This window comes from Pseudophryne corroboree, chromosome 1 (genome assembly GCF_028390025.1).
Source record: "Pseudophryne corroboree isolate aPseCor3 chromosome 1, aPseCor3.hap2, whole genome shotgun sequence".
Classification (NCBI taxonomy): Eukaryota; Metazoa; Chordata; class Amphibia; order Anura; family Myobatrachidae; genus Pseudophryne; species Pseudophryne corroboree.
The window spans coordinates 406,570,005-406,596,678 of record NC_086444.1 but is presented as its reverse complement, the minus strand read 5'-3'; the positions used below and the strand labels follow the sequence as shown (position 1 = coordinate 406,596,678).

Genomic DNA, 26,674 nt, shown 5'->3' with positions numbered 1-26,674 from the left:
AATACGCCTTTTCTTCGAAGAAGAATCATCATCTCGGCCATTACCTTGGTAAAGACCCGAGGCGCCGTGGACAATCCGAACGGCAGCGTCTGAAACTGATAGTGACAGTTTTGAACAATGAACCTGAGGTACCCCTGGTGTGCGGGGTAAATCGGAACGTGTAGATACGCATCCTTGATGTCCAAGGATACCATAAAGTCCCCTTCTTCCAGGTTCGCTATCACTGCTCTGAGTGACTCCATCTTGAACTTGAACTTTTTTATGTAGAGGTTCAAGGACTTCAGATTTAGAATAGGCCTTACCGAGCCATCCGGCTTCGGTACCACAAATAGAGTGGAATAATACCCCTTTCCTTGTTGTAATAGGGGTACTTTGACTATCACCTGCTGAGCGTACAGCTTGTGAATGGCTTCCAACACCCTCTCCCTTTCGGAAGAGACGGTTGGTAAGGCAGACTTCAGGAAACGATGAGGAGGATCCGTCTCTAATTCCAACCTGTACCCCTGAGATATTATCTGCAGGATCCAGGGGTCTACCTGCGAGTGAGCCCACTGCGCGCTGTAATTTTTGAGACGGCCCCCCACTGTCCCCGAGTCCGCTTGAGAGGCCCCAGCGTCATGCTGAGGTTTTTGCAGGAGCCGGGGAGGGCTTCTGTTCCTGGGAAGGAGCTGCCTGTTGGTGTCTCTTCCCTCTTCCTCTGCCTCGTGGCAGGTACGACAAGCCCTTTGCTCTCTTATTTTTGTAGGAGCGAAAAGGCTGCGGTTGAAAGGTCGGTGCCTTTCTCTGTTGGGGAGTGACTTGAGGTAAAAAAGTGGATTTCCCGGCAGTAGCCGTGGCCACCAAGTCTGATAGACCAACTCCAAATAACTCCTCCCCTTTATACGGCAAAACCTCCATGTGACGTTTTGAATCCGCATCGCCTGTCCACTGTCGTGTCCATAAGGCTCTTCTGGCTGAAATGGACATAGCACTCACCCGAGATGCCAGTGTGCAAATATCCCTCTGTGCATCACGCATATAGATAAATGCATCCTTTATTTGTTCTAACGACAGTAAAACATTGTCCCTATCTAGGGTATCAATATTTTCAATCAGGGATTCTGACCAAACTACTCCAGCACTGCACATCCAGGCAGTTGCTATAGCTGGTCGTAGTATAACACCTGCATGTGTGTATATATTCTTTTGAATAACTTCCATCTTTCTATCTGATGGATCCTTAAGTGCGGCCGTCTCAGGAGAGGGTAACGCCACTTGTTTGGATAAGCGTGTGAGCGCCTTGTCCACCTTAGGGGGTGTTTCCCAGCGCGCCCTAACCTCTGGCGGGAAAGGGTATAATGCCAATAACTTTTTTGAAATTATCAACTTTTTATCAGGAGCAACCCACGCTTCATCACACACGTCATTTAATTCTTCTGATTCAGGAAAAACTGTTTGTAGTTTGTTCACACCATACATAATACCCTGTTTTACGGTATCTGTAGTATCAGCTAAATGTAACGTCTCCTTCATTGCCAAAATCATATAACGTGTGGCCCTACTGGAAAATACGTTTGAATTTCTACCGTCGTCACTGGAATCAGTGCCCGTGTCTGGGTCTGTGTCGACCGACTGAGGCAAAGGGCGTTTTACAGCCCCTGACGGTGTTTGAGGCGCCTGGACAGGCATTAATTGATTGTCCGGCCGCCTCATGTCCTCAACTGACTGTTTAAGGGAAGATAAACCATCACGTAATTCCACAAATAAAGGCATCCATTCTGGTGTCGACCCCCTGGGGGGTGACATCTGCATATTTGGCAATTGCTCCGCCTCCACACCAATATCGTCCTCATACATGTCGACACCACGTACCGACACACACCGCAAACTCACAGGGAATGCTCTAATGAAGACAGGACCCACTAGCCCTTTTGGGGAGACAGAGGGAGAGTCTGCCAGCACACACCACAAAGCGCTATATATACAAGGGATATCCTTATATTAAGTGCTCCCTTATAGCTGCTTTAATATATATATATATAGCCATTAATGTGCCCCCCCCTCTCTGTTTTACCCTGTTTCTGTAGTGCAGTGCAGGGGAGAGACCTGGGAGCCGTTCTGACCAGCGGAGCTGTGACAGAAAATGGCGCCGTGTGCTGAGGAGATAGGCCCCGCCCCTTTTTCGGCGGGTTCTTCTCCCGCTATTTTTCCAGTCAGGCAGGGGTTAAATATCTCCATATAGCCCCTATGGGCTATATGTGAGGTATTTTTAGCCTTGTATAAGGTTTATATTTGCCTCTCAGAGCGCCCCCCCCCAGCGCTCTGCACCCTCAGTGACTGCCCAGTGAAGTGTGCTGAGAGGAAAATGGCGCACAGCTGCAGTGCTGTGCGCTACCTTATGAAGACTGAGGAGTCTTCAGCCGCCGGTTTCCGGACCTCTTCACGCTTCAGCATCTGCAAGGGGGTCGGCGGCGCGGCTCCGGGACCGGACTCCACGGCTGGGCCTGTGTTCGATCCCTCTGGAGCTAATGGTGTCCAGTAGCCAAGCAGCAAATCCACTCTGCATGCAGGTGAGTTTACTACTTTCCCCCTAAGTCCCACGTTGCAGTGATCCTGTTGCCAGCAGGACTCACTGTAAAGAAAAAAAAAACCTAAACTAAACTTTCTCTAAGCAGCTCTTTAGGAGAGCCACCTAGATTGCACCCTTCTCGTTCGGGCACAAAATCTAACTGGAGTCTGGAGGAGGGTCATAGGGGGAGGAGCCAGTGCACACCACCTGACCTAGTAAAGCTTTACTTTTTTGTGCCCTGTCTCCTGCGGAGCCGCTATTCCCCATGGTCCTTTCAGGAACCCCAGCATCCACTTAGGACGATAGAGAAATATAATTAATCTTGATTGATGTTCCTTCTGTTGGAATATTGCATAATTAAAAATTAGCAAAGTAGTGATTTTTATTGAAATACCTTTTGCAGTTTTAGCACTTTTCTTGTTACTGCTACCGTTATTTCATACACCACAGTATCCCATCATTAGGAGGGATACTTGTATAATAGTGATGAGGTCTAGTGTTTCAGTGTCTTCTGGAGTCCTAGGGATACATTTACTAAGATGGGAGTTCTATTTAAAATGGGATGTTGCCCAGAGCAACCAATCAGATTCTACTTCTCATTTGTCTAGCACCTTCTAGAACAGGCCTGGCCAACCTGTGGCTCTCCAGCTGTTGTAAAACTACAAATCCCATCATGCTTTGCCACAGTTTTGCTATTAGGGAAGGCTAAAACTGTGGCAGGGCATGCTGGGATGTGTAGTTTCACAGCATCTGGAGAGCCACAGGTTGGCCAGGCCTGTTCTAGAACATAATACCTGGAATCGGATTGGTTGCTATGGGCAACATCCCATCTTAAATAGAACAATCATCTTAGTAAAATTTACCCCTAGACCAGAGGTGGCCAACTCGCGGATCTCGAGCCACATGAGTCCTCAGTAGCCGCACAGGCCAGCCCTCAGCAGCATCCCAGGCCAGCCATTAGCAGCCTCCCAGACCAGCAGCGGTGAGCATTATTGGGGGCATTATTTGTATGTGGCACTGTATTGGGGCATAATTTGTATGTGGCAATGTACTGGGGCATATTTTGTATGTGGCACTGTACTAGGGTATATTTTGTAAGTGGCACTGTACTAGGGCATAATTCGTACATGGCACTGTACTGGGGCATAATTTGTATGTGGCACTGTACTGGGGCATTATATGTATGGCATTGTACAACGTGACTAAAAACAGGGTTGTGATACAAGGTCATACTCCTACAAACATCATATAGAAAAGTGTGCGCACAGATGTTTTTGTGCGCACGATAATGGCGCTATCACTTCACTAAAGATCTTTTCTGGCTCTTTGCCTCTGAATGGTTGGCCACCGCTGCCCTAGACTCTTGATCTTGCAGTGAATTGGATGGTGGCCATAAAAGAAATTAAAATACTGTATTTTACACAGAAATAATTAAGAAACATACTAAGTGCAAGAACACATTTTTGTTTGTCTGTCCCTCTCCAAACTCTTACATGTGCTTCTGAAGCCATGCATTGGTGAAATAGTCTAAATACCACTAATAAGTTAACAGTATAGAGATACTGTTATGGGTGAATTCAATTATCTCAGATAGCCGACACTATCGGGGATTTTGTTTCACCTGCTCGGAGGTAGGAAAAACAAAAGCTGTGATAAGTGCCATTTTTTTTACGGCTGGGATCGCGAAAACACACGGGTTTGGGAACTTATCCTGGATTTATGTGTTTTTTGTAACAGGTCTGGCGGGGAGAGCCACCCATGTCCCTCTGGGACACCCCGCAGTGCAGGCTCGGTTCCCCACTTATGCAGGGCCAGCCGTATGTGTGCCCACCTTGGGTGGTCACAGAGTCACAAGGGAAGTGCCCACAACTAGAGCACAGCAGCTTCTGTCCAGTGGTGGGTCCCTCTCTCCAGGCCGAGCCCCAGTATTGCTGCTGCAGCAGCCACTCCACTAGCCTCTCCAGCTGCAAAGCAGAGTCCAGTAATTCCTTCAGCACCACTATTATTCCACACTTCCTATTGGCTGCCACACTGAGCATAGTGCCGGGAGGCAGTGCAGCTCGGGCAGGCCTGCGGTGTGGAGCCTTGCTCCAGTATGGCATCGGAGAAGGGCTGTTTCTATTGAGGGACTTGCTGTGTGGCTTGGTGCAGGACCTGGAGCCAGTCTGGGCCCCATAGCAGCTGCATCCCCTTCACCCACAGTGGTTACACCACAGAGTGGCAGATTCTCTGGAGTCTTTGAAGTGTGAAAGACTCTTCTGATATTCCAGGGATGTAACTCACAGGGACAACGGTCATCACTACCACTGTCTCTGTGAGTTACAGTACAGTACATTTAGAACATACAGGGATAACCATTAAAAAAAATATACCCACTGCAATGTACATTGAAAAACATTTGCTGCTCTTCTGCAATTCTTTGTATATAGAACCTCTTTTTAGACAGGTAAGTGAAACAGATGGTGAAAAATTAGAATGCTAGATAGTGATTAATTGGTGCTACATTTTTTTTTTTTAATATTTTTATATAGCATGTGTAAGCCGTAGAAATATGTGCTGAAATGTGAAGTAAGCATATTATTCTGTTGAAGTCACAATGAACATAGGTGGTCATTCCGAGTTGATCGCTCGTTAGCAGCTAGCGAACAACTCGGAATGACCACCATAGCTAAAAAAAAAATCCACATTTTCGTTTGTTTTTGATGTGCAAGGCCTTGTTCATCATCTTCAACATCCCAGCGACCATCACTAAATATTTTGTGCCACTCAAACACATACATTCTGTCCAGCAACCCTCAGTTAGCATAAGGAAAGATTTGGTGGGCGTTTTGTTCAATTCAACTAAAAATCTTAAGTCAACACGTTGCTCTACTTTTGAACTAAGCATTTTTACAACATACCAGAAGAACACAACATCTTTGAAAGCTATGTGCAGGGCCCCTTCTAGCCAATCTGGCTGCCAGTGCGAACATTAAAAAATGCCCCCCCCCCCCCATGTTTAAAAAAAAAAAAAAAAAGCACTCGTGCTCAGGGCGTGGTCTCAAGAAAATGAGCGTGGCCTTGTAAGAAAAGGCTACCTTACATCCTAATTGTGCCCCTGGCACTATATTATGCCCCACACAATAATGCCCCTTACACATTATGTCCCTGACACCATAACATGCCCCACACAGTATTGCCCCTTACACAATATGCCCCTGACACCATAATATGCCCCTTATATATTATGCCCCTGACACCATAAAATGCCCCACACAGTAATGCCCCTTGCAAATGATGGCACGCACCGGAAACTTACTTTTAAAGTGACTGGTCATTGTCAGGGATTAGTGCCCACCCTCCCCCCTTCTCCCAGCGCGATCCCGTCACTTCCGGGTACCGCTCTGAGCTCATTTGGCAATTCTCTGTCACTAGAGGTCCAGTAGGGCCTCTAGCATGTCTTCTCTCAGGAGGCAGCCATTTGGCAAGGACATTCTTCTCAGCTGTATTACATGCGGACAGCCAGTTCACAGATAACACAGCTGCAGACAGTGGCCACTGGTTGTGTGACAAACTGTGTGAGAGGGGTGAAACCTTTTGGGACAGTCCAGGGTCAATGTTTCCCCACTCCCTTTAACTCATTCAGTATGGTTTATTTTATACAAATACAGTCTCGTTATTTAATAGCCACACCTTGTATATAAACCTATTTAAATAGTTATAAATGGCAAATGCTATCAGATGTTTTACAGCTAAATCTGAATTTTTCCTTTAAAACATTTGTTTTCTTACGGTTTTGGGTTTGCTTTATTCACATACAGAAGGTGCAGAGTTTATATCAGCAATTAACTTGAATACAAACCTTATATTTTAAAACACATCTATACACGATCATAGATTTGTCAAGACACTGTGTATTCTCCACTTAGTGCTTGTTACAATACACACTGTTCCTTCCCGACTGCCTGTCACAGTGTGGAAACAACAAGTTGACCTTGAAGGAACGAAAAAGAACTTCAGTTCTGAACGCATTGCACAATAAGTCATTCTTGGCACAATACACTACCCTGTCACCTTGTTTGACTCGCACAGAGTGCTCACATGATCTCTTTTTCCATGCAGAAAAGACAAGTGTATCTAGTGCAGGTTAATTGATTATTTTGTAGTTGAGCCAAAAAAATAAAAAAAATTACCAAAAAACTTAATACAGGCCTGAGGAGATGTCTGCAAACAGAAAAAGTGCTTGAAATAACTTCTGAAGTGCCTCTGCAATATGTAAATTAATTTTGCATTTACAGCAAGTTCAAGTGAACCTTTCAAATTTAGCATATACTGGGCATAGATTATACAATAATCTAGGCGATTCGACTGGTATCAATGGATCACCCAGATAATTGCACTGTGTATGCTATGTGCGTGACAGGTCTGAATATATTGATTGGTCGGACACACACAATCATCCAGCATGTCAGCGTATGCGATATTTAAAAGTCACAAAATGGCCACATCGGGAAGTGTATGCACTGCCGCAGCTGACAAATGGACTTTCCGTAGCAGAGCAGGGAAATGTCTCCTCGACAGGGAAAGAACCCAGATAACATGTTGTCATCAATGCGTGAGATCTCTTACAGTATGCCCATGATATCTTAAGGGTGACAGCAGGGCCGTAGAGAGATTGTCCATGCCTAATGCAGGTGCTGTGTTCTAAACGCGGGAGGCGATCAGGACACGGAGGGGGGGGGGGGGGGGGGGGCTCAATTGATCATAATGAGTCTCTTAGCCAGTGGCAAATCCGTGGGGGTGAGGGGTGATGCAGCCTCCCTGATCCCACTGTAGCCCAAGACACAGCAGCGTGTGATGGGCTGGTGAGACCCTGGATGCTGACAGGAAAGAGGAAGACGGAGGATGGGGGTGAGGGGGAGGGCAGCAGAGTTCCTGGCTGGGCCCAGGTACTTTTCAGGGCACATGGGCTAATCACAGGAGGCACCCTTAGGAAAGAAAAAAAAAAAAAGACATAAAAAATAATAATAATTGTATTTTAAGTGCTACCCTGGCCACACTGCTGCCATGTAAGGGAGCTATGGATGGATGGAGGGGCCCCGCCATCAGACCCCCCCCCCCCCCAACCCCTTCCTCAGCACCACTGAGCAGAACCGGGACCTCCAGCAAGCCCCCAGGCCCGGATAATTGGTGCCGCCCCCACATGCACTCTCAGCAGTCCTGGGTGCCTCAGTAGCGCTTGCTGCGCACATAAGCACCGGGTTTAGACACATATAGTGACTTAGCCTGTGCAAAGTGTTAGATGTGCTGCCAAAAATAAGAATTTACTCACCGGTAATTCTATTTCTCGTAGTCCGTAGTGGATGCTGGGTACTCCGTAAGGACCATGGGGAATAGACGGGCTCCGCAGGAGACTGGGCACTCTTAAAGAAAGATTAGGTACTATCTGGTGTGCACTGGCTCCTCCCTCTATGCCCCTCCTCCAGACCTCAGTTAGGGAAACTGTGCCCGGAAGAGCTGACACTACAAGGAAAGGATTTGGAATCCCGGGTAAGACTCATACCAGCCACACCAATCACACCGTACAACTTGTGATAACTATACCCAGTTAACAGTATGAACAACAAATGAGCCTCATTAACAGATGGCTCATAACAAAACCCTTTAGTTAAGCAATAACTATATACACGTATTGCAGAGAGTCCGCACTTGGGACGGGCTCCCAGCATCCACTACGGACTACGAGAAATAGAATTACCGGTGAGTAAATTCTTATTTTCTCTGACGTCCTAGTGGATGCTGGGTACTCCGTAAGGACCATGGGGATTATACCAAAGCTCCCAAACAGGCGGGAGAGTGCGGATGACTCTGCAGCACCGCATGAGCAAACTCAAGGTCCTCCTCAGCCAGGGTATCAAACTTGTATAATTTTGCAAATGTGTTTGACCCCGACCAGGTAGCAGCTCGGCAAAGTTGTAATGCCGAGACCCCTTGGGCAGGCGCCCAAGAACAGCCCCCTTCCTCGTGGAATGGGCTTTTACTGATTTAGGATGCGGCAGTCCAGCCGCAGAATGTGTTGAATCGCGCCACAGATCCAGCGAGCAATAGTCTGCTTAGAAGCAGGAGCACCCAGCTTGTTGGGTGCATGCAGGATAACAGCGAGTCAGTATTTTTGACTCTAGCCGTCCTGGAAACATACATTTTCAGAGCCCGGACTACATCCAGCAACTTGGAGGCCTCCAAGTCCCGAGTAGCCGCAGGCACCACAATAGGTTGGTTCAAATGAAACGCTGATACCACCTTAGGGAGAAATTGGGGACGAATCCTCAATTCTGCCCTGTCCCTATGGAAGATCAGATAAGGGCTTTCACATGACAAAGCCGCCAATTCTGACACACACCTAGCCGAAGCCAAGGCCAAATATATATATATATGACCACGTTCCACGTGAGATACTTCAACTCCACGTTCTGAAGTGGCTCAAAACAATGTGATTTTAGGAAAACCAACACTACGTTGAGATCCCAAGGTGCCACTGGAGGCACAAAAGGGGGCTGAATATGCAGCACTCCCTTAACGTCTGAACTTCAGGCAGCGTCTTTCCTAGCCTTTAACAGCGTAGGAATCACTTCATCTGGAACGCCCTTTTCCGTTAGGATCCTGCGTTCAACCGCCAAGCCTTCAAACGCAGCCGCGGTAAGTCTTGGAACAGACAGGGCCCCTGCAGTAACAGGTCCGTCTGAGACACAGAGGCCATGGGTCCTCCGAGATCATTTCTTGTAGTTCTGGGTACCAAGTTATTCTTGGCCAATCCGGAACTACGAGCATAGTTCTTAATCCTATCTTACTTACTATCCTCAGTACCTTAGGTATGAGAGGAAGAGGAGGGAACACATAAACCTACTGGTACACCCACGGTGTCACTAGTGCGTCCACAGCTATCGCCTGAGGGTCTCTTGACCTGGCGCAATACTTTTGTAGCTTTTTGTTGAGGCGGGACGCCATCATGTCCACCTGTGGCCGTTCCCAACGGTTCACAATCTGCGTGAAAACTTCTGGATGAAGTCCCCACTCTCCCGGGTGGAGGTCGTGCCTGCTGAGGAAGTCTGCTTCCTAGTTTTCCACACCCGGAATGAACACTGCTGACAGTGTTAGCACGTGATACTCCGCCCATCGGAGAATAGTTGTGGCTTCTGCCAACGCCATCCTGCTTCTTGTGCCGCCTTGTCGGTTTACATGGGCGACAGCCGTGGTGTTGTCTGACTGAATCAGCACCGGCTGGTTTTGAAGCAGGGGTTCTGCTTGCCTTAGTGCATTGTAAGTGGCCCTTAGGTCCAGAATATTTATGTGCAGGGAAGTCTCCTGACTCGACCATTGTCCTTGGAAATTTCTTCCCTGAGTGACTGCTCCCCAAACTCGGAGGCTTGCATCCGCGGTCACCAGGACCCAGTCCTGAATGCCGAATCTGCGGCCCTCGAGAAGATGAGCACTCTGCAGCCACCACAGCAAAGACACCCTGGCCCCGGGGACAGGGTGATCAGCTGATGCATCTGAAGATGCGATCCTCACTTGTCTAACAGGTCCCACTGAAAGTTCCTTGCATGGAACCTGCCGAAGGGAATTGCTTCGTAAGAAGCTACCACCTTTTCCAGGACTCGCGTGCAATGATGCACCGACACCTGTTTTGGTTTTAGGAGGTCTCTGACCCGAGATGACAACTCCTTGGCCTTCTCCTCCGGGAGAAACACCTTCTTCTGTTCTGTGTCCAGAAACATGCCCAATATCAGCAGACGCGTCGTAGGAACCAGCTGCGACTTTGGGATATTCAGAATCCAGCCGTGCTGTTGTAGCACTTCCTGAGATAGTGCTACTCCGATCAACGACTGCTCCTTGGACCTCGCCTTTATAAGGAGATCGTCCAAGTACGGGATAATTATAACTCCCTTCTTTCGAAGGAATATCATCATTTTGGCCATTACCCTGGAACACACCCGCGGTGCCGTGGACAGACCAAACGGCAACGTCTGGAATTGGTAATGGCAGTTCTGTACCACAACCTTGAGGTACTCCTGGTGAGGTGGGTAAATGGGGACATGTAGGTAAGCATCCATGATGTCCAGTGATACCATGTAATCCCCCTCTTCCAGGCTTGCAATAACCGCCCTGAGCGATTCCATTTTGAACTTGAACTTCCTTATATAAGTGTTCAAGGATTTCAAATTTAGAATGGGTCTCACCGAACCGTCTGGTTTCGGTACCACAAACATTGTGGAATAGTAACCCCGTCCCTGTTGAAGGAGGGGAACTTTTATTATCACCTGCTGGAGGTACAGCTTGTGAATTGCCGCCAGTACTACCTCCCTGTCCTGGGGAGTAGTTGGCAAGGCTGATTTGAGGTAACGGCGAGGGGGAGACGCCTCGAATTCCAGCTTGTATCCCTGCGATACCACTTGTAGAACCCAGAGATCCACCTGTGAGCGAACCCACTGGTCGCTGAAGTTCCGGAGACGCGCCCCCACCGCACCTGGCTCCGTCTGTGGAGCCCCAGCATCATGCGGTGGACTCAGTAGAAGCAGCGGAGGATTTTTGTTCCTGGGAACTGGCTGTCTGGTGCAGCTTTTTCCCTCTTCCCCCTGCCTCTGGGCAGAAAGGAAGCACCTTTGATCCGCTTGCCTTTCTGAGGCCGAAAGGACTGTACCTGATAGTACGGTGCTTTCTTAGGTTGTGAGGGAGCCTGAGGTAAAAATGTCGATTTCCCAGCTGTTGCTGTGGATACGAGGTCCGAGAGACCATCCCCAAACAATTCCTCACCCTTATAAGGCAAAACCTACATGTGCCTTTTAGAATCAGCATCACCTGTCCACTGCCGGGTCCATAATACCCTCCTGGCAGAAATGGACATTGCATTAATTCTAGATGCCAGCCGGCAAATATCCCTCTGTGCATCCCTCATATATAAGACGACGTCTTTAATATGCTCTATGGTTAGCAAAATAGTATCCCTGTCGAGGGTATCAATATTATCTGACAGGGTATCAGACCACGCTGCAGCAGCACTACACATCCATGCTGAAGCAATTGCAGGTCTTAGTATAGTACCTGAGTGTGTATATACAGACTTCAGGATAGCCTCCTGCTTTCTATCAGCAGGCTCCTTCAAGGCGGCCGTATCCTGAGACGGCAGTGCCACCTTTTTTGACAAGCGTGTGAGCGCCTTATCCACCCTAGGAGATATCTCCCAACGTGACCTATCCTCTGGCGGGAAAGGGTACGCCATCAGTAATTTTTTAGAAATTACCAGTTTCTTATCGGGGGAACCCCACGCTTCTTCACACACTTCATTCAACTCATCTGATGGGGGAAAAAACACTGGCTGCTTTTTCTCCCCAAACATAATACCCTTTTTAGTGGTACCTGGGTTAATGTCAGAAATGTGTAACACATTTTTCATTGCCGTAATCATGCAACGGATGCCCCTTGTGGATTGTGTATATGTCTCATCCTTGTCGACACTGGAGTCAGACTCCGTGTCGACATCTGTATCTGCCATCTGAGGTAGCGGGCGTTTGTGAGCCCCTGATGGTCTTTGAGATGCCTGGGCAGGCACGGGCTGAGAAGTCGGCTGTCCCACGGCTGTTACGTCATCCAGCCTTTTATGTAAGGAGTTGACACTGTCGGTTAATACCTTCCACATATCCATCCACTCTGGTGTCGACCCCGCAGGGGGTGACATCACATTTATCGGCACCTGCTCCGCCTCCACATAAGCCTCCTCATCAAACATGTCGACACAGCCGTACCGACACACCGCACACACACAGGGAATGCTCTGACTGAGGACAGGACCCCACAAAGTCCTTTGGGGAGACAGAGAGAGAGTATGCCAGCACACACCACAGCGCTATATAATTAGGGATTTACACTATTACAGAAAGTGATTTTTCCCTATAGCTGCTTTACATGTATAGTTTGCGCCTAAATTTAGTGCCCCCCCTCTCTTTTTAACCCTTTGAGCCTGGAAACTGCAGGGGAGAGCCTGGGGAGCTGTCTTCCAGCGGAACTGTGAAGAGAAAATGGAGCCAGTGTGCTGAGGGAGATAGCCCCGCCCCCTTCACGGCGGACTTCTCACGCTCTTATATTAATATTATGGCAGGGGATTTTTGCACATATATAGTTTATTAGACTATATTATGTGCTTTTTGCCAATTTAAGGTACTCTAATTGCAGCCCAGGGCGCCCCCCCCCCCCCAGCGCCCTGCACCCATCAGTGACCGGAGTATGTGGTGTGCATAGGGAGCAATGGCGCACAGCTGCAGTGCTGTGCGCTACCTTAATGAAGACCGGAGTCTTCAGCCGCCGATTTCCAGGACGTTCTTCTTGCTTTTGGCTCTGCAAGGGGGACGGCGGCGCGGCTCCGGGACCAGACGACCGAGGCTGGGCCTGTGTTCGATCCCTCTGGAGCTAATGGTGTCCAGTAGCCTAGAAGCCCAAGCTAGCTGCAAGCAGGTAGGTTCGCTTCTCTCCCCTAAGTCCCTCGTAGCAGTGAGTCTGTTGCCAGCAGATCTCACTGAAAATAAAAAACCTTACAAATACTTTCTTTACTAGAAGCTCAGGAGAGCCCCTAGTGTGCAACCAGCTCGAGCCGGGCACAGATTCTAACTGAGGTCTGGAGGAGGGGCATAGAGGGAGGAGCCAGTGCACACCAGATAGTACCTAATCTTTCTTTTAGAGTGCCCAGTCTCCTGCGGAGCCCGTCTATTCCCCATGGTCCTTACGGAGTACCCAGCATCCACTAGGACGTCAGAGAAAAGGAGGCTGACTTTTTTTAAAGTTTGCACGCCACAGCAGGAGGTTGCGAACAGAAATAATGTGATTGTGCCCTAATGTCAAAACAATTGCTCTGTCGGGCACCCATTACTTGTGGGCATTCAAAAAAACACTTGTATTCCCCCCACTCCCCAGAATATAAAAATTTTACATTTTCAAGAATGTAAAAATTTTAAATTTTCACTTATGCCTTTTCTATAAAGAGCAGCTGATTAATACCAGCAATATATGCTTAAAATTGCAACAAGATTAGTCCTATAGTAGTTTATATAATATGTGAAAACAGGGACATGTCCAGGGAGTAATTTCTAAAGCCTGGAAATTACTGTAGGTAAATTTACTATGAATATGAAAGACTCTTGTGTATGTAGGCTGTGTATCAAAAGTGTACTGCACCTGTAAGCCGTGTATCAGAAGTGTACTGCACCTGTAAGCCGTGTATCAGAAGTGTACTGCACCTGTAAGCCGTGTATCAGAAGTGTACCGCACCTGTAAGCCGTGTATCAGAAGGAGAGAGAATTGACTGCATAGGAAAGGAAAGAGTTAAACATCTGGTGAGGGGTGGACCTAGCTGTGAGGAAAGTACAGCCTTTTCTGAAGGGGAGGGTTTGATATATATAGGGAAGGTGAGGCCATTTTATCTCTCTCTTGTGGTGATTTGCCTTGGTTTGGTGAGTGCTGCTGTGCAGACATTACTTTGTCCACACATATTTTTGTGGAAACTGTTTGGTGCAATTCTGCTGTGTCCCCCCCCCCCCCCCCTCTGCCTGTGCCATCTTTCCGTATTTAGCCATGTCTACCCGCCCTCTCCGTTCTGCTGGGCCTCCAGCTCGGTACCGCGGTTCTAGCGGTGGAGCTGGGCCAGGGGAAAGGGTGGTTGGCCTGGGGGACGGGGCCCCGTCCCCCGGAGCCTCCACGGGCGCGGGCAGGAGCACAACCCGGCGGGCCGGATCGGCCTTGCCGCTGGGGGCCGGGCCGGCGTTGCCGGCTAGGCGCGGGCGGTGCCGGAGGTCCGTCCAGGCCGCCCGGAGGTCGACGGGCTTCGGCCTTCACCTCCGGGAGCGGTGGAGTCAGTGGCGGCGTCGGGCGCCCGCGGGCGCGCGCATGCGCGCCACGGAGGGCGCCAGGCTGTGCGGGCAGACCCGGCCTCTATCTCTCCCCCCTTGCCGCGGCCGGGTGGAAGTGCCGGGCGGGGGGAGAGGGCCGGACGGAGGGCGTCTGTTCGCCGCGCGGGGCCTGTATCGGAGCCTCGCGCGGCGGCAGCAGATAGTGCGGCGGCCGGGATCTTCACGGCGGGCGGAAGTGGGACGCGCGCACGAGGTGCGCCCGCGCTCACCGCAAGTGGCCTCAACCGCGCGCGGGGGCGCGCAGGGGCACCGCCAGCGCCTCTGTCCCCACTCATAGCTCCCCGGCAGCCGGAGGCTGGCAGGGGCTTGGGGAGGGAGAGGGACAGGGGGGTGCAGCGCGTGTCAGCTGAAGGCAGCGCTGGGCAGGAGAGGCCAAGGCAGGGGCACGAGGACACAACAGTGAGCGGTGCTGGGGCGCGTGCACGGAGTGCGCGCGTGCCCACCGCGGGCGGGGCTGTGCGCGCGCGACCGTGCGCAGCAGCACCGCGGTCCTCCCTGTCTACCCAAAATACTCCACCGGAGCCAGAATACAGCGGCTTCCGGGGGAGGAGGGGCGACAGGGAATGGGTTGGCGGCCGCAGGGCCGCAGCACGCGCTGCGTGGCAGGACGGCGGCTCCTCCCCAGGTTCGGGGGATAGCTCTGAGTTCCAAGGGGAGGAGGTGTTTTCTGATGGGGAGAGTGGGGGTTCCGACAGGGGTGCCCCCGCTTTCCCGCCTGGGCGGCGGGCGTCGGGTGCCCGGAGCACGGGCGGCGGGCGCGGGATCGCGCCCGGGCGCTGGCCGGGGGTCCTTCAGGGTCCGTTACCGGTTTTCGCGGCGGTCGGAACCCTCCCGGGGCACTGGCGTCGGCCCTGGCCACAGTGGTGGAGGCGTTGGGGCCGCTTGCCGCGGTGGCCTCCCCGAGGGCGGCAGCAAGTTCAGGCGCGTCTGCGGAGGCAGGCGGGTTCGGCAGGCGGAGGGCCTTAGCGGCGCAGCGGGTGGCACGCGCCTGCCGGGAGCTTGGAGCAGCCGCTGCGGAATTGGAGCTAGGGCAAGGACGGGATGGGCAGGGGCGCGCGGCCACAGCGCCCCCCGCTCGTAGGGCTCGGCATGCGCCGCGAGTGCGAGCCGGGTCCCCTTCTTTGTCTTTTATAGAACACGAGGACGAAGGGATGGCAGGCTTCATGGATGAAGACGTCGAGGCTGACGCGCCAGAGGATTCCATGTCGGAGCGGTCGACGGCATCAGGTGAGGTGGTGCAGTCAGTATCGGGGTCCTCCGCGAGCTCTAGTTCTCGCAGCTCTTCTTCTTCCTCCTCTTCATCTTCTTTGTCGTCGCAGGCGTCCGAAGTAAGTAGCACTACTAGGGCGAAGAAGAGGGCGGCGAAATTTGCCAAGCGGGCAGCAAAGCAGCAGAAGAGGCGTAAGCGGCGCAAGCGGGTTAGTGAGGAAGCTCGTAGGGCCAAGAAGCGACGCGATTTGCCCGGGGTCGTTCGCTGCGACTACACCGCAGTAATGCGGGGGCTACGGGATAGCTGCCGCAAGAAGATTCGTAGGGGTGACTTCGTGGACGTTTTCGTTTTAACAAAGGCCATGAAGAAGGATTATAAGGCGGCGGCCGCAAAGAAGGGCATGGGGGCTGAGGCTTTCCGGTCCTTCGATAATTGGCTGGCCGGGTTCTGCGTATTTGCGGCGTGCTACTTGGAGGATAGGCCGGAAGAGCACATGAATTTAATCCGGTATCTGCATCTCGTACACGACATGCAGCGCACATCCTAGGGCTCGGAGTGGCGTCGGTATGATCAGGAGTTTCGGGAGAAGCAGGACGGCTTGCGGGTCATGGACTTTGGATTCAAGGATGTGGAGGTCTGGCTCAAAGTAACCCGGGCCTCGCAACAGGAGGAGGAACCCCGGAAACAGGGGACGGACGCGCGACGCGCAGGGTCAGCAGCCCAGGGGTCCGGCGCGGACGGCGGATTTGCCAAGGCAGGTGGATCGGCCGTCCGTGCAGGTGGGCGTTCCGCCACGAGAGGAAAGTGTTCCGCGTTTAACAGCGGAACATGTTCCTTTGGCAAGCAGTGTCGTTTTCGACACTCCTGCCAGCAGTGTGGCGGAGCCCACCCAGCCTCCTCCTGTTTCAAAGGCGGTAGACAGGGGGCGCGGGGTAAGCAAGTGTACCCCAGGCAGGCCGCGAGCGGGACCGCTCCGCAGAGCTCCAACACCAATTAAGTTGGGGACTATGGGCCGGTGGTTGGAATTGTATCCGAATAGAGAGGACGCAAATTTTTTGTTTGACGGTTTTAAGTTTGGCTTTCACTTGCCTGTTGCGAGTGAGGTGTCCGTGCGGGCACAGAGGAACCTCCAATCTGCCCGAGCCTTGCCGGGAGTGCTACAGGAGAAAGTGGATAAGGAGGTCAGGTTGGAGGGACCGTTCATGGCACCCCCGGTCGATGATTTGGTCATCTCTCCGGTCGGGGTGGTTCCTAAGAAGACTCCAGGCGCTTTCCGGCTCATCCAGCATCTTTCTTACCCGTTAGGGGCGTCGGTCAATGACGCAATACCGCCGGCTTATTGCTCGGTGGTGTATCAGTCATTCGATGAGGCGCTAGAGATGGTCCGCAGCTACGGGACCGGGGCCCTTATGGCTAAGATTGATGTTGAATCAGCTTTTAGGTTATTGCCGTTGCATCCGGACTCATTCCGTTTTATGGGTTTCCGGATTGGGGCGGAGTATTTCATCGACAAATGTTTGCCGATGGGATGCTCCGTTTCATGCTCATTTTTCGAGCGCTTTAGCACGTTTCTTCATTGGTGCGTGGAGTCTTCGTCAGGGGGTCACGGGGTTGCCCATTACCTCGATGACTTTCTGTGTGCAGGTCCGGCTAATGCTACAAGGTGCGGTGACTTGCTTTTTAGCATACGAGCTCTCTTTTACCACTTCGGTGTTCCCGTGGCCGTGGACAAAACAGAGGGTCCGGCCTCCTGCTTGTCATTTTTGGGGATTGAAATCGACTCGGTGGCGGGAGAGTGTCGGCTGCCCCGGGACAAGGTTTCGAAGCTCCGCGAGACCATTTGCCGGTTCGAAGGTTCGCGTAAAGTCACGCTGCGGCAGGCGCAGTCCTTGCTGGGCATGTTGAACTTTGCTTGTCGGGTAATACCGATGGGCAGGGTTTTCTGCCGGAAGCTTGAAAGGGCGACGGCGGGGTGTGCCAGGCCCCATCATTTTGTGCGTTTGTCCTCCGAAATAAAAAGGGATTTGGCCATATGGGCCTCGTTCCTGGAGGATTTCAACGGGGTGTGTATATGGCAAGCACCAGCGGTAGACAGCGAACGGTTGCAGCTGTTCACCGACGCAGCGGGTGCCTCTGGATTCGGGTGCTTTCTGGAGGGATCTTGGTGCGCGGCATCCTGGCCGGCAAAATGGCATAGCGAAGGTCTAACTAAAGATCTGGTGCTTCTGGAGCTTTTTCCCATTATGGTGGCGTTGGAGGTCTGGGGCGATCGGCTAGCTAATCGCAGCATATTGTTTAGATGCGATAATCTGGGCGTGGTGCATGCGATTAATAACCAGAGGGCAAAGTCGTTGGTGGTTCTGCGAGTGCTCGGGCAATTGCTGTTGACATGCTTGCGTAGGAACCTGTGGTTCCGCGCGCAGCATGTGCCCGGTTTGGAGAATGGGATTGCCGACGCTTTGTCGCGAGGACAGTGGGAGAGGTTTTGGATGTTGGCACCTGAGGCCGACGAGCAAGGTTTTCATTGTCCCGGTTATGTTTGGCAGGTGATCGGGCCGGACTGGAGAGTCTAGCGTTGCGGTCAGTCGCGCCAGCCACGCTCAGGGCTTACGGACAAGCTTGGAGCGAGTGGGAGGAGTTTGTCCAAGGTCGTCAGCAACAAGGTAAGAGCAGGCATCGGCTGATGCTTTCTTTTATTTGGCAGCTGTATATTTCGGGTAGGTCCCGAGCGGTGGTATCCCGGTACTTGGCTGGGGTCTCGTTTTTCTGCAAGCTACGGGGCGTCCCCGATGTGACAAAAAGCGATGTTCTGCGGAAGGCAATGAAAGGGTGGGCGCGAGTAGCGCCGACGCCACCGGATAGGAGGCGGCCCATCGATGCGGCTTTGTTGCCGGCCGTCATCGCGGCGGTGGGGCGAGTCGCGTCGTCCAGGTTTGAGACGCTTTTGTTCAGTTTGGCGTTCTCAATGGCTTACCACGGGGCCTTTAGGGTTTCGGAGTTGGTAGCGCCTTCCAAGAGAGCAGATTCGCGCATGCTGGTCGGAGACGTGGTAGTGGGTGAGAGGTCCTTGCTGTGCAGATTGCGGCGCTCTAAGACGGACCAAGTGGGGAGAGGTCGCTGGGTCACTTTGGTTCCGGCGCAGGAGGAGAGCGTTTGCCCAGTAGGTCTAGCTGGGCAATATGTGGCGGTGCGACCCGTTAGGAGGGGGTCATGGCTATTGCATTATGACGGGCTGCCGGTGACGAAATACCAGTTTCGTTGGATGCTGAGCCGTTGTTTAGCGAACTTGGGCCTCCCACCCGCTGCATTCGGTACCCATTCCTTCCGAATAGGCACTGCGACGTCGGCTGCGGCGGCAGGTTTGTCCAGAACTGAAATCCAGGCGGTGGGGCGATGGAAGTCGTCAAGTTACAGACGATATATTCGCCCCGTTGCATGAGAGGTCGGATTGCGCGTGGTGCTGTGTTTATTTGCGTTTGTATTATGTGGTTACAGTTCTGTAAGTTATGGTATTGTGCGTCTGTTGGTGTTCCCCCTTTTTTATCCTACTGAGGGATTAGCTACTCGTCGTTGCTGGCATGAGTCGGCAGCGGGGGTCTGGAGTTATTTTGCGATTTTTTGCCTGACTTGACGGACTGAATTCTAATCTACAATTCGGCTAATCTGTTCTAATCAGAGTCCCTCAGCAGGTCTTTACGCTTTCACCTCCAGCTGAGTTATTACATGTGTTTCCCATTTTATTCCCTCCCCCCCCCCCGTTTTAATTTCGTTTGATTTTATTTGAACTTCCCCTTTGTGTGTCTATGTTCGCTTCAAATTGGCAACGAAGCATGGTGCAGATCGGCTAGGCCGTGACTGCTGCAATGGCGAGATCTAAAGTTTTTTCTTTTTGGCAGATCCTTCAGGTGAAAGCAATTAATGAGGCTTTAGTAATCAATTTTACCCCTCTTTTTCCCTTCAGGTTGGTTTGAAGACAATTTGGCTATTTGGGTGGTCGGCCACTCTTATGTATATTGGGCAGCCAAGTTTGTGGCCTCGGATGGGGCTCAGGCGTTGCCTGGAGCACAGGGTGTCAGATGGCTTGGCTGGCGAGGGATGATGTGGAGCGAGCTGAAGAGTAGGCTAGTTAGTCAGGCCAGCAAGCATGGAGTCCCTAGGGTCTTGGTTGTCCATCTAGGTGGCAACGACCTGGGGAAAAGGACATCCTTGGATCTGCGGTGGGCCATGATACAAGATCTGGCAAGTGTGGCCGCGGCATGGACCAATTGTGTGTTGGTTTTTTCATTGATGGTGCCGAGGTTGAGTTGGAGGGGTGTGGCGGATGGTCGCCATATTGATGAGGCCCGGAAAAAGGTGAACGGGGCGGTGGCGAAGTGGGTGCTGTCCCACGGGGGCAAGGTGGTTCGCCACCCTAGGATTCGGTTCAGAGACAGCCACCTTTTTCGGCCTGATGGGGTACATCTATCCAATGAGGGGATGATGTTTTTCCTGGAGGATCTGGGTTTCGTTTTGCAGGAGTTAGGGTAGGTTATGGTGGCGGTGCGAAGACTTTGGGGATGAGTCTTTCGCTGTTGGCGGAAAAGAACGGCAGTTTTGTATTTTTATGGTAAGCTGTAGTGTTTTACAGTTTGGTGTGGTTTAGGTGCACTCACCTCCATCGACTTATTGGCCGCTTGACCACCCGTCCGGGAAGGCAGCGGCAGGGCACCCAGGAGCGGTGGGTAGTCACTGTGGGGGTTGAGTTGTCACCTATTACCGGTGGGTGATAGTTTTAGTAAAATTAGGATCGTTTCGAATGTTTAGTAATTTAAGGTTAATTTAGGTTAATTGAGCCGTTCTTTTTGCTGCCACCATATGCCGGCTGGATCGGCATCTTAATAAATTTTCTATTACAGGTTTGCTATTGGTTAGGGACAAATAAATAGCTAGCAATTTTTCTGCCAAAATTCAAGTCTCCGTGTCTTTATTTCTGGTTTGAAGGTAATGAATGCTTTACTTTAAAAGAAGGGGGTCCACCAAATATCACTAGGATGTTTAGTGTACTGCACCTGTAAGCCGTGTATCAGAAGTGTACTGCACCTGTAAGCCGTGTATCAGAAGTGTACTGCACCTGTAAGCCGTGTATCAGAAGTGTACTGCACCTGTATGCCGTGTATCAGAAGTGTACTGCACCTTTAACTTGTTATCAGTTCAGTCTGACTTGTGTAGTGCTGGAGAGAACACTGATAAATTAAGTAACAAAGGTGAACTACAGAGTAGAAGAAGAGCTCTAGCTTTGTGTCCAGGATGTTCCACCTAATTCAGCTATGGATCCTGTGTTTGTTTTGGGGTAAGTCAGTGTGCCGGACAGGCAAAACTGGATGAACAGGGCCAACGTAGGATTTCTAGAGCAAATGCTTGACAATAGAGCGAGTGCAACGAATGATGGTGGGATAATTATCACTTAGCACTCCAGACGTAGGCAGGGCCAGTTATTACAGTAAGCCATTAGACAGGAAGTAGGACTAACCTGCCCAAGCTGATTCTGTAAGCCCCCACCAGACTGTTGCCACCATTCCACATTCCCTGCTCTGTGAAGCATTGGAGCAGGTCCAGGAATCTGGGGAAGCGGCATAAGACAAAATGGAGAACGGACAAAGTACTTTATAGGGGGGCTTATAAGTCTTACTATAGAGTACTTCGCTTGTTCTGCACTTTGATTTTATATTTTTCTCTTGTGTTCAACATCAGTGAGACAGATTCATACTGAAAATTGACCATCATATTTAAATTTCTCTGACGTCCTAGTGGATGCTGGGGACTCCGTCAGGACCATGGGGAATAGCGGCTCCGCAGGAGACAGGGCACAAAATTTAAAAGTTTGACCACTAGGTGGTGTGTACTGGCTCCTCCCCCCATGACCCTCCTCCAAGCCTCAGTTAGGTTTTTGTGCCCGTCCGAGCAGGGTGCAATCTAGGTGGCTCTCATAAAGAGCTGCTTAGAGTAAAAGTTTTGATAGTTTTATTATTTTCAGTGAGTCCTGCTGGCAACAGGCTCACTGCAACGAGGGACCTAGGGGAGAAGAAGTGAACTCACCTGCGTGCAGGATGGATTTGCTTCTTAGGCTACTGGACACTAGCTCCAGCGGGACGATCACAGGTACAGCCTGGATGGGTCACCGGAGCCGCGCCGCCGACCCCCTTGCAGATGCCGAAGTAAGAAGAGGTCCAGAAACCGGCGGCTGAAGGCTTTTCAGTCTTCATGAGGTAGCGCACAGCACTGCAGCTGTGCGCCATTGCGCTCAGGCACACTTCACATCGGCGGTCACTGAGGGTGCAGGGCGCTGGGGGGGGCGCCCTGGGCAGCAATGTTAATACCTTTCTGGCTAAAAAGAATACATCACATATAGTCCATGAGGCTATATGGATGTATTTCACCCCTGCCAGGTCTCAGAAAAACCGGGAGAAGAGCCCGCCGGAATAGGGGGCGGGGCCTATCTCCTCAGCACACAGCGCCATTTTCCTACACAGCTCCGCTGCTAGGAAGGCTCCCAGGCTCTCCCCTGCACTGCACTACAGAAACAGGGTAAAAAACAGAGAGGGGGGGCATTTTTTGGCGATATTATATATATTTAAGCAGCTATAAGGAAACAACACTTATATTAGGTTGTTCCTATATAATTATAGCGCTTTGGTGTGTGCTGGCAAACTCTCCCTCTGTCTCCCCAAAGGGCTAGTGGGGTCCTGTCTTCTATCAGAGCATTCCCTGTGTGTCTGCTGTGTGTCGGTACGTGTGTGTCGACATGTATGAGGACGATGTTGGTGTGGAGGCGGAGCAATTGCCGGTAATGGTGATGTCACCCCCTAGGGAGTCGACACCGGAATGGATGGCTTTGTTTATGGAATTACGTGATAATGTCAGCACGCTGCAAAAGTCGGTTGACGACATGAGACGACCGGCAAACCAGTTAGTACCTGTACAGGCGTCTCAAACACCGTCAGGGGCTGTAAAACGCCCTTTGCCTCAGTCTGTCGACACAGACCCAGACACGGACACCGAATCTAGTGTCGACGGTGAAGAAACGAACGTATTTTCCAGTAGGGCCACACGTTATATGATCACGGCAATGAAGGAGGCTTTGCATATCTCTGATACTGCAAGTACCACAAAAAGGGGTATTATGTGGGGTCTGAAAAAACTACCTGTAGTTTTTCCTGAATCAGAGGAATTGAATGACGTGTGTGATGAAGCGTGGGTTACCCCTGATAAAAAACTGCTAATTTCAAAGAAGTTATTGGCGTTATACCCTTTCCCGCCAGAGGTTAGGGCGCGCTGGGAAACACCCCCTAGGGTGGACAAGGCGCTCACACGTTTATCCAAACAAGTGGCGTTACCGTCTCCTGATACGGCCGCCCTCAAGGATCCAGCTGATAGGAGGCTGGAAAATACTCTAAAAAGTATATACACACATACTGGTGTTATACTGCGACCAGCAATCGCCTCAGCCTGGATGTGCAGTGCTGGGGTGGCTTGGTCGGATTCCCTGACTGAAAATATTGATACCCTGGATAGGGACAGTATTTTATTGACTATAGAGCAATTAAAGGATGCATTCCTTTATATGCGAGATGCACAGAGGGATATCTGCACTCTGGCATCAAGAGTAAGTGCGATGTCCATATCTGCCAGAAGAAGTCTATGGACACGACAGTGGTCAGGCGATGCGGATTCCAAACGGCATATGGAAGTATTGCCGTATAAAGGGGAGGAATTATTTGGGGTCGGTCTATCGGATTTGGTAGCCACGGCAACAGCCGGGAAGTCCACCTTTTTACCTCAAGTCCCCTCCCAGCAGAAAAAGACGCAGTCTTTTCAGCCGCAGTCCTTTCGTTCCTATAAGAACTAGCGAGCAAAAGGACATTCATATTTGCCCCGAGGCAAAGGAAAGGGTAAGAGACTGCAGCAAGCAGCCCCTTCCCAGGAGCAGAAGTCCTCCCCGGCTTCTGCAAAGGCCTCAGCATGACGCTGGGACCTTACAAGCGGACTCAGGGGCGGTGGGGGGTCGCCTCAAGAATTTCAGCGCACAGTGGGCTCACTCGCAGGTGGACCCCTGGATCCTGCAGGTAGTATCTCAGGGTTACAGGTTGGAATTCGAGAAGTCTCCCCCTCGCCGGTTCCTAAAATCTGCTTTGCCAACGTCTTCCTCAGACAGGGCGACGGTATTGGAAGCCATTCACAAGCTGTATTCTCAGCAGGTGATAATCAAGGTATCCCTTCTGCAACAGGGAAAGGGGTATTACTCCACGCTATTTGTGGTACCGAAGCCGGACGGCTCGGTAAGACCTATTCTAAATCTGAAATCTCTGAACCTGTACATACAAAAATTCAAGTTCAAGATGGAGTCACTCAGAGCAGTGATAGCGACTCTGGAAGAAGGGGATTTTATGGTGTCCTTGGACATCAAGGATGCTTACCTTCATGTCCCAATTTGCCCTTCACACCAAGGGTACCTCAGGTTCGTGGTACAAAACTGTCATTATCAGTTTCAGACGCTGCCGTTTGGATTGTCCACGGCACCCAGGGTCTTTACCAAGGTAATGGCCGAAATGATGATCCTTCTTCGAAGAGAAGGCGTATTAATTATCCCTTACTTGGACGATCTCCTGATAAGGGCAAGATCCAGAGAACAGCTGGAGGTCGGAGTAGCACTAACTCAAGTAGTGCTCCAACAGCACGGGTGGATTCTGAATTTTCCAAAATCCCAACTGATCCCGACGACACGTCTGCTGTTCCTAGGAATGATTCTGGACACTGTTCAGAAAAAGGTATTTCTTCCGGAGGAGAAAGCCAGGGAGTTATCCGAACTCGTCAGGAACCTCCTAAAACCAGGGACAGTGTCTGTGCATCAATGCACAAGAGTCCTGGAAAAAAGGGTCTCTCTGCTATGGTGGTTGCAGAGTGCTCATCTGTTAGAGGGCCGCAGATTCGGCATACAGAACTGGGTCCTAGTGACCACGGATGCCAGCCTGAGAGGCTGGGGAGCGGTCACACAAGGAAGAAACTTCCAGGGCGTGTGGTCAAGCCTGGAAACGTCTCTTCACATAAATATACTGGAACTAAGAGCAATCTACAATGCTCTAAGCCTGGCAAACCCTCTGCTTCAGGGGCAGCCGGTGTTGATCCAGTCGGACAACATCACGGCAGTCGCCCACGTAAATAGACAGGGCGGCACAAGAAGCAGGAGGGCAATGGCAGAGGCTGCAAGGATTCTTCGCTGGGCGGAAAATCATGTGATAGCACTGTCAGCAGTGTTCATCCCGGGAGTGGACAACTGGGAAGCAGACTTCCTCAGCAGACACGATCTTCACCCGGGAGAGTGGGGACTTCATCCAGAAGTCTTCCACATGATTGTAGTCCATTGGGAAAGACCAATGGTGGACATGATGGCGTCCCGCCTCAACAAAAAACTGGACAGGTATTGCGCCAGGTCAAGAGACCCTCAGGCAATAGCTGTGGACGCTCTGGTAACACCATGGGTGTACCAGTCAGTGTATGTGTTTCCTCCTCTGCCTCTCATACCCAAGGTACTGAGAATTATACGGCAAAGGGGAGTAAGAACGATACTAGTGGCTCCGGACTGGCCAAGAAGGACTTGGTACCCGGAACTTCGGGAGATGCTCACGGAAGATCCGTGGCCTCTACCTCTAAGAAGGGATCTGCTTCAGCAGGGACCGTGTCTATTCCAAGACTTACCGCATCTGCGTTTGACGGCATGGCGGTTGAACGCCGGATCCTAAGGGAAAAAGGCATTCCGGAAGAGGTCATCCCTACCCTGGTCAAAGCCAGGAAGGAGGTGACTGCACAACATTATCACCGCATTTGGAGAAAATATGTTGCATGGTGTGAGGCCAGTAAGGCCTCGACAGAGGAATTTCAACTGGGTCGATTCCTACATTTCCTGCAAACAGGATTATCTATGGGCCTCAAATTAGGGTCCATTAAGGTTCAAATTTCGGCCCTGTCGATTTTCTTCCAGAAAGAATTGGCTTCAGTTCCTGAAGTCCAGACTTTTGTAAAAGGAGTACTACATATACAGCCCCCGGTTGTGCCCCCAGTGGCACCGTGGGATCTCAATGTAGTTTTGGATTTTCTCAAATCCCATTGGTTTGAGCCACTCAAATCGGTAGATTTGAAATATCTTACATGGAAAGTAACCATGCTACTGGCCCTGGCTTCAGCCAGGAGAGTGTCGGAATTGGCGGCTTTATCGTATAAAAGCCCATATCTGATTTTCCATTCGGACAGGGCAGAATTGAGGACGCGTCCTCATTTTCTGCCTAAGGTGGTATCAGCGTTTTCACCTGAACCAGCCTATTGTGGTGCCTGCGGCTACTAGCGATTTGGAGGATTCCAAGTTGCTGGACGTTGTCAGAGCATTGAAAATATATATTTCAAGGACGGCTGGAGTCAGAAAATCTGACTCGCTGTTTATACTGTATGCACCCAACAAGCTGGGTGCTCCTGCTTCTAAGCAGACGATTGCTCGTTGGATTTGTAGCACAATTCAACTGGCACATTCTGTGGCAGGCCTGCCACAGCCTAAATCTGTCAATGCCCACTCCACAAGGAAGGTGGGCTCATCTTGGGCGGCTGCCCGAGGGGTCTCGGCATTACAACTCTGCCGAGCAGCTACGTGGTCAGGGGAGAACACGTTTGTAAAATTCTACAAATTTGATACCCTGGCTAAGGAGGACCTGGAGTTCTCTCATTCGGTGCTGCAGAGTCATCCGCACTCTCCCGCCCGTTTGGGAGCTTTGGTATAATCCCCATGGTCCTGACGGAGTCCCCAGCATCCACTAGGACGTCAGAGAAAATAAGAATTTACTCACCGGTAATTCTATTTCTCGTAGTCCGTAGTGGATGCTGGGCGCCCATCCCAAGTGCGGATTGTCTGCAATACTTGTACATAGTTATTGTTACAAAAAAAAATCGGGTTGTTTATTG

General features: G+C 51.0%; 1 protein-coding gene across 6 annotated transcripts in view; it reads left to right on the top strand.

The window, feature by feature from the left end:
- The window catches only part of ACACB (acetyl-CoA carboxylase beta), a 469,976-nt gene that overhangs the window by 111,231 nt on the left and 332,071 nt on the right, over nt 1-26,674 (top strand). The window contains exon 1 of one of the 6 annotated variants that reach the window (XM_063913249.1): nt 20,983-21,020. The exons of the other annotated variants lie outside the window; for them this stretch is intronic. Within the exon in view, the coding sequence (XP_063769319.1) occupies nt 20,998-21,020 (23 nt within the window). The 5' untranslated portion in view covers nt 20,983-20,997. Of the gene's footprint in view, nt 1-20,982; nt 21,021-26,674 lie in introns of those variants that run through there. 6 annotated transcript variants of the gene reach the window in all.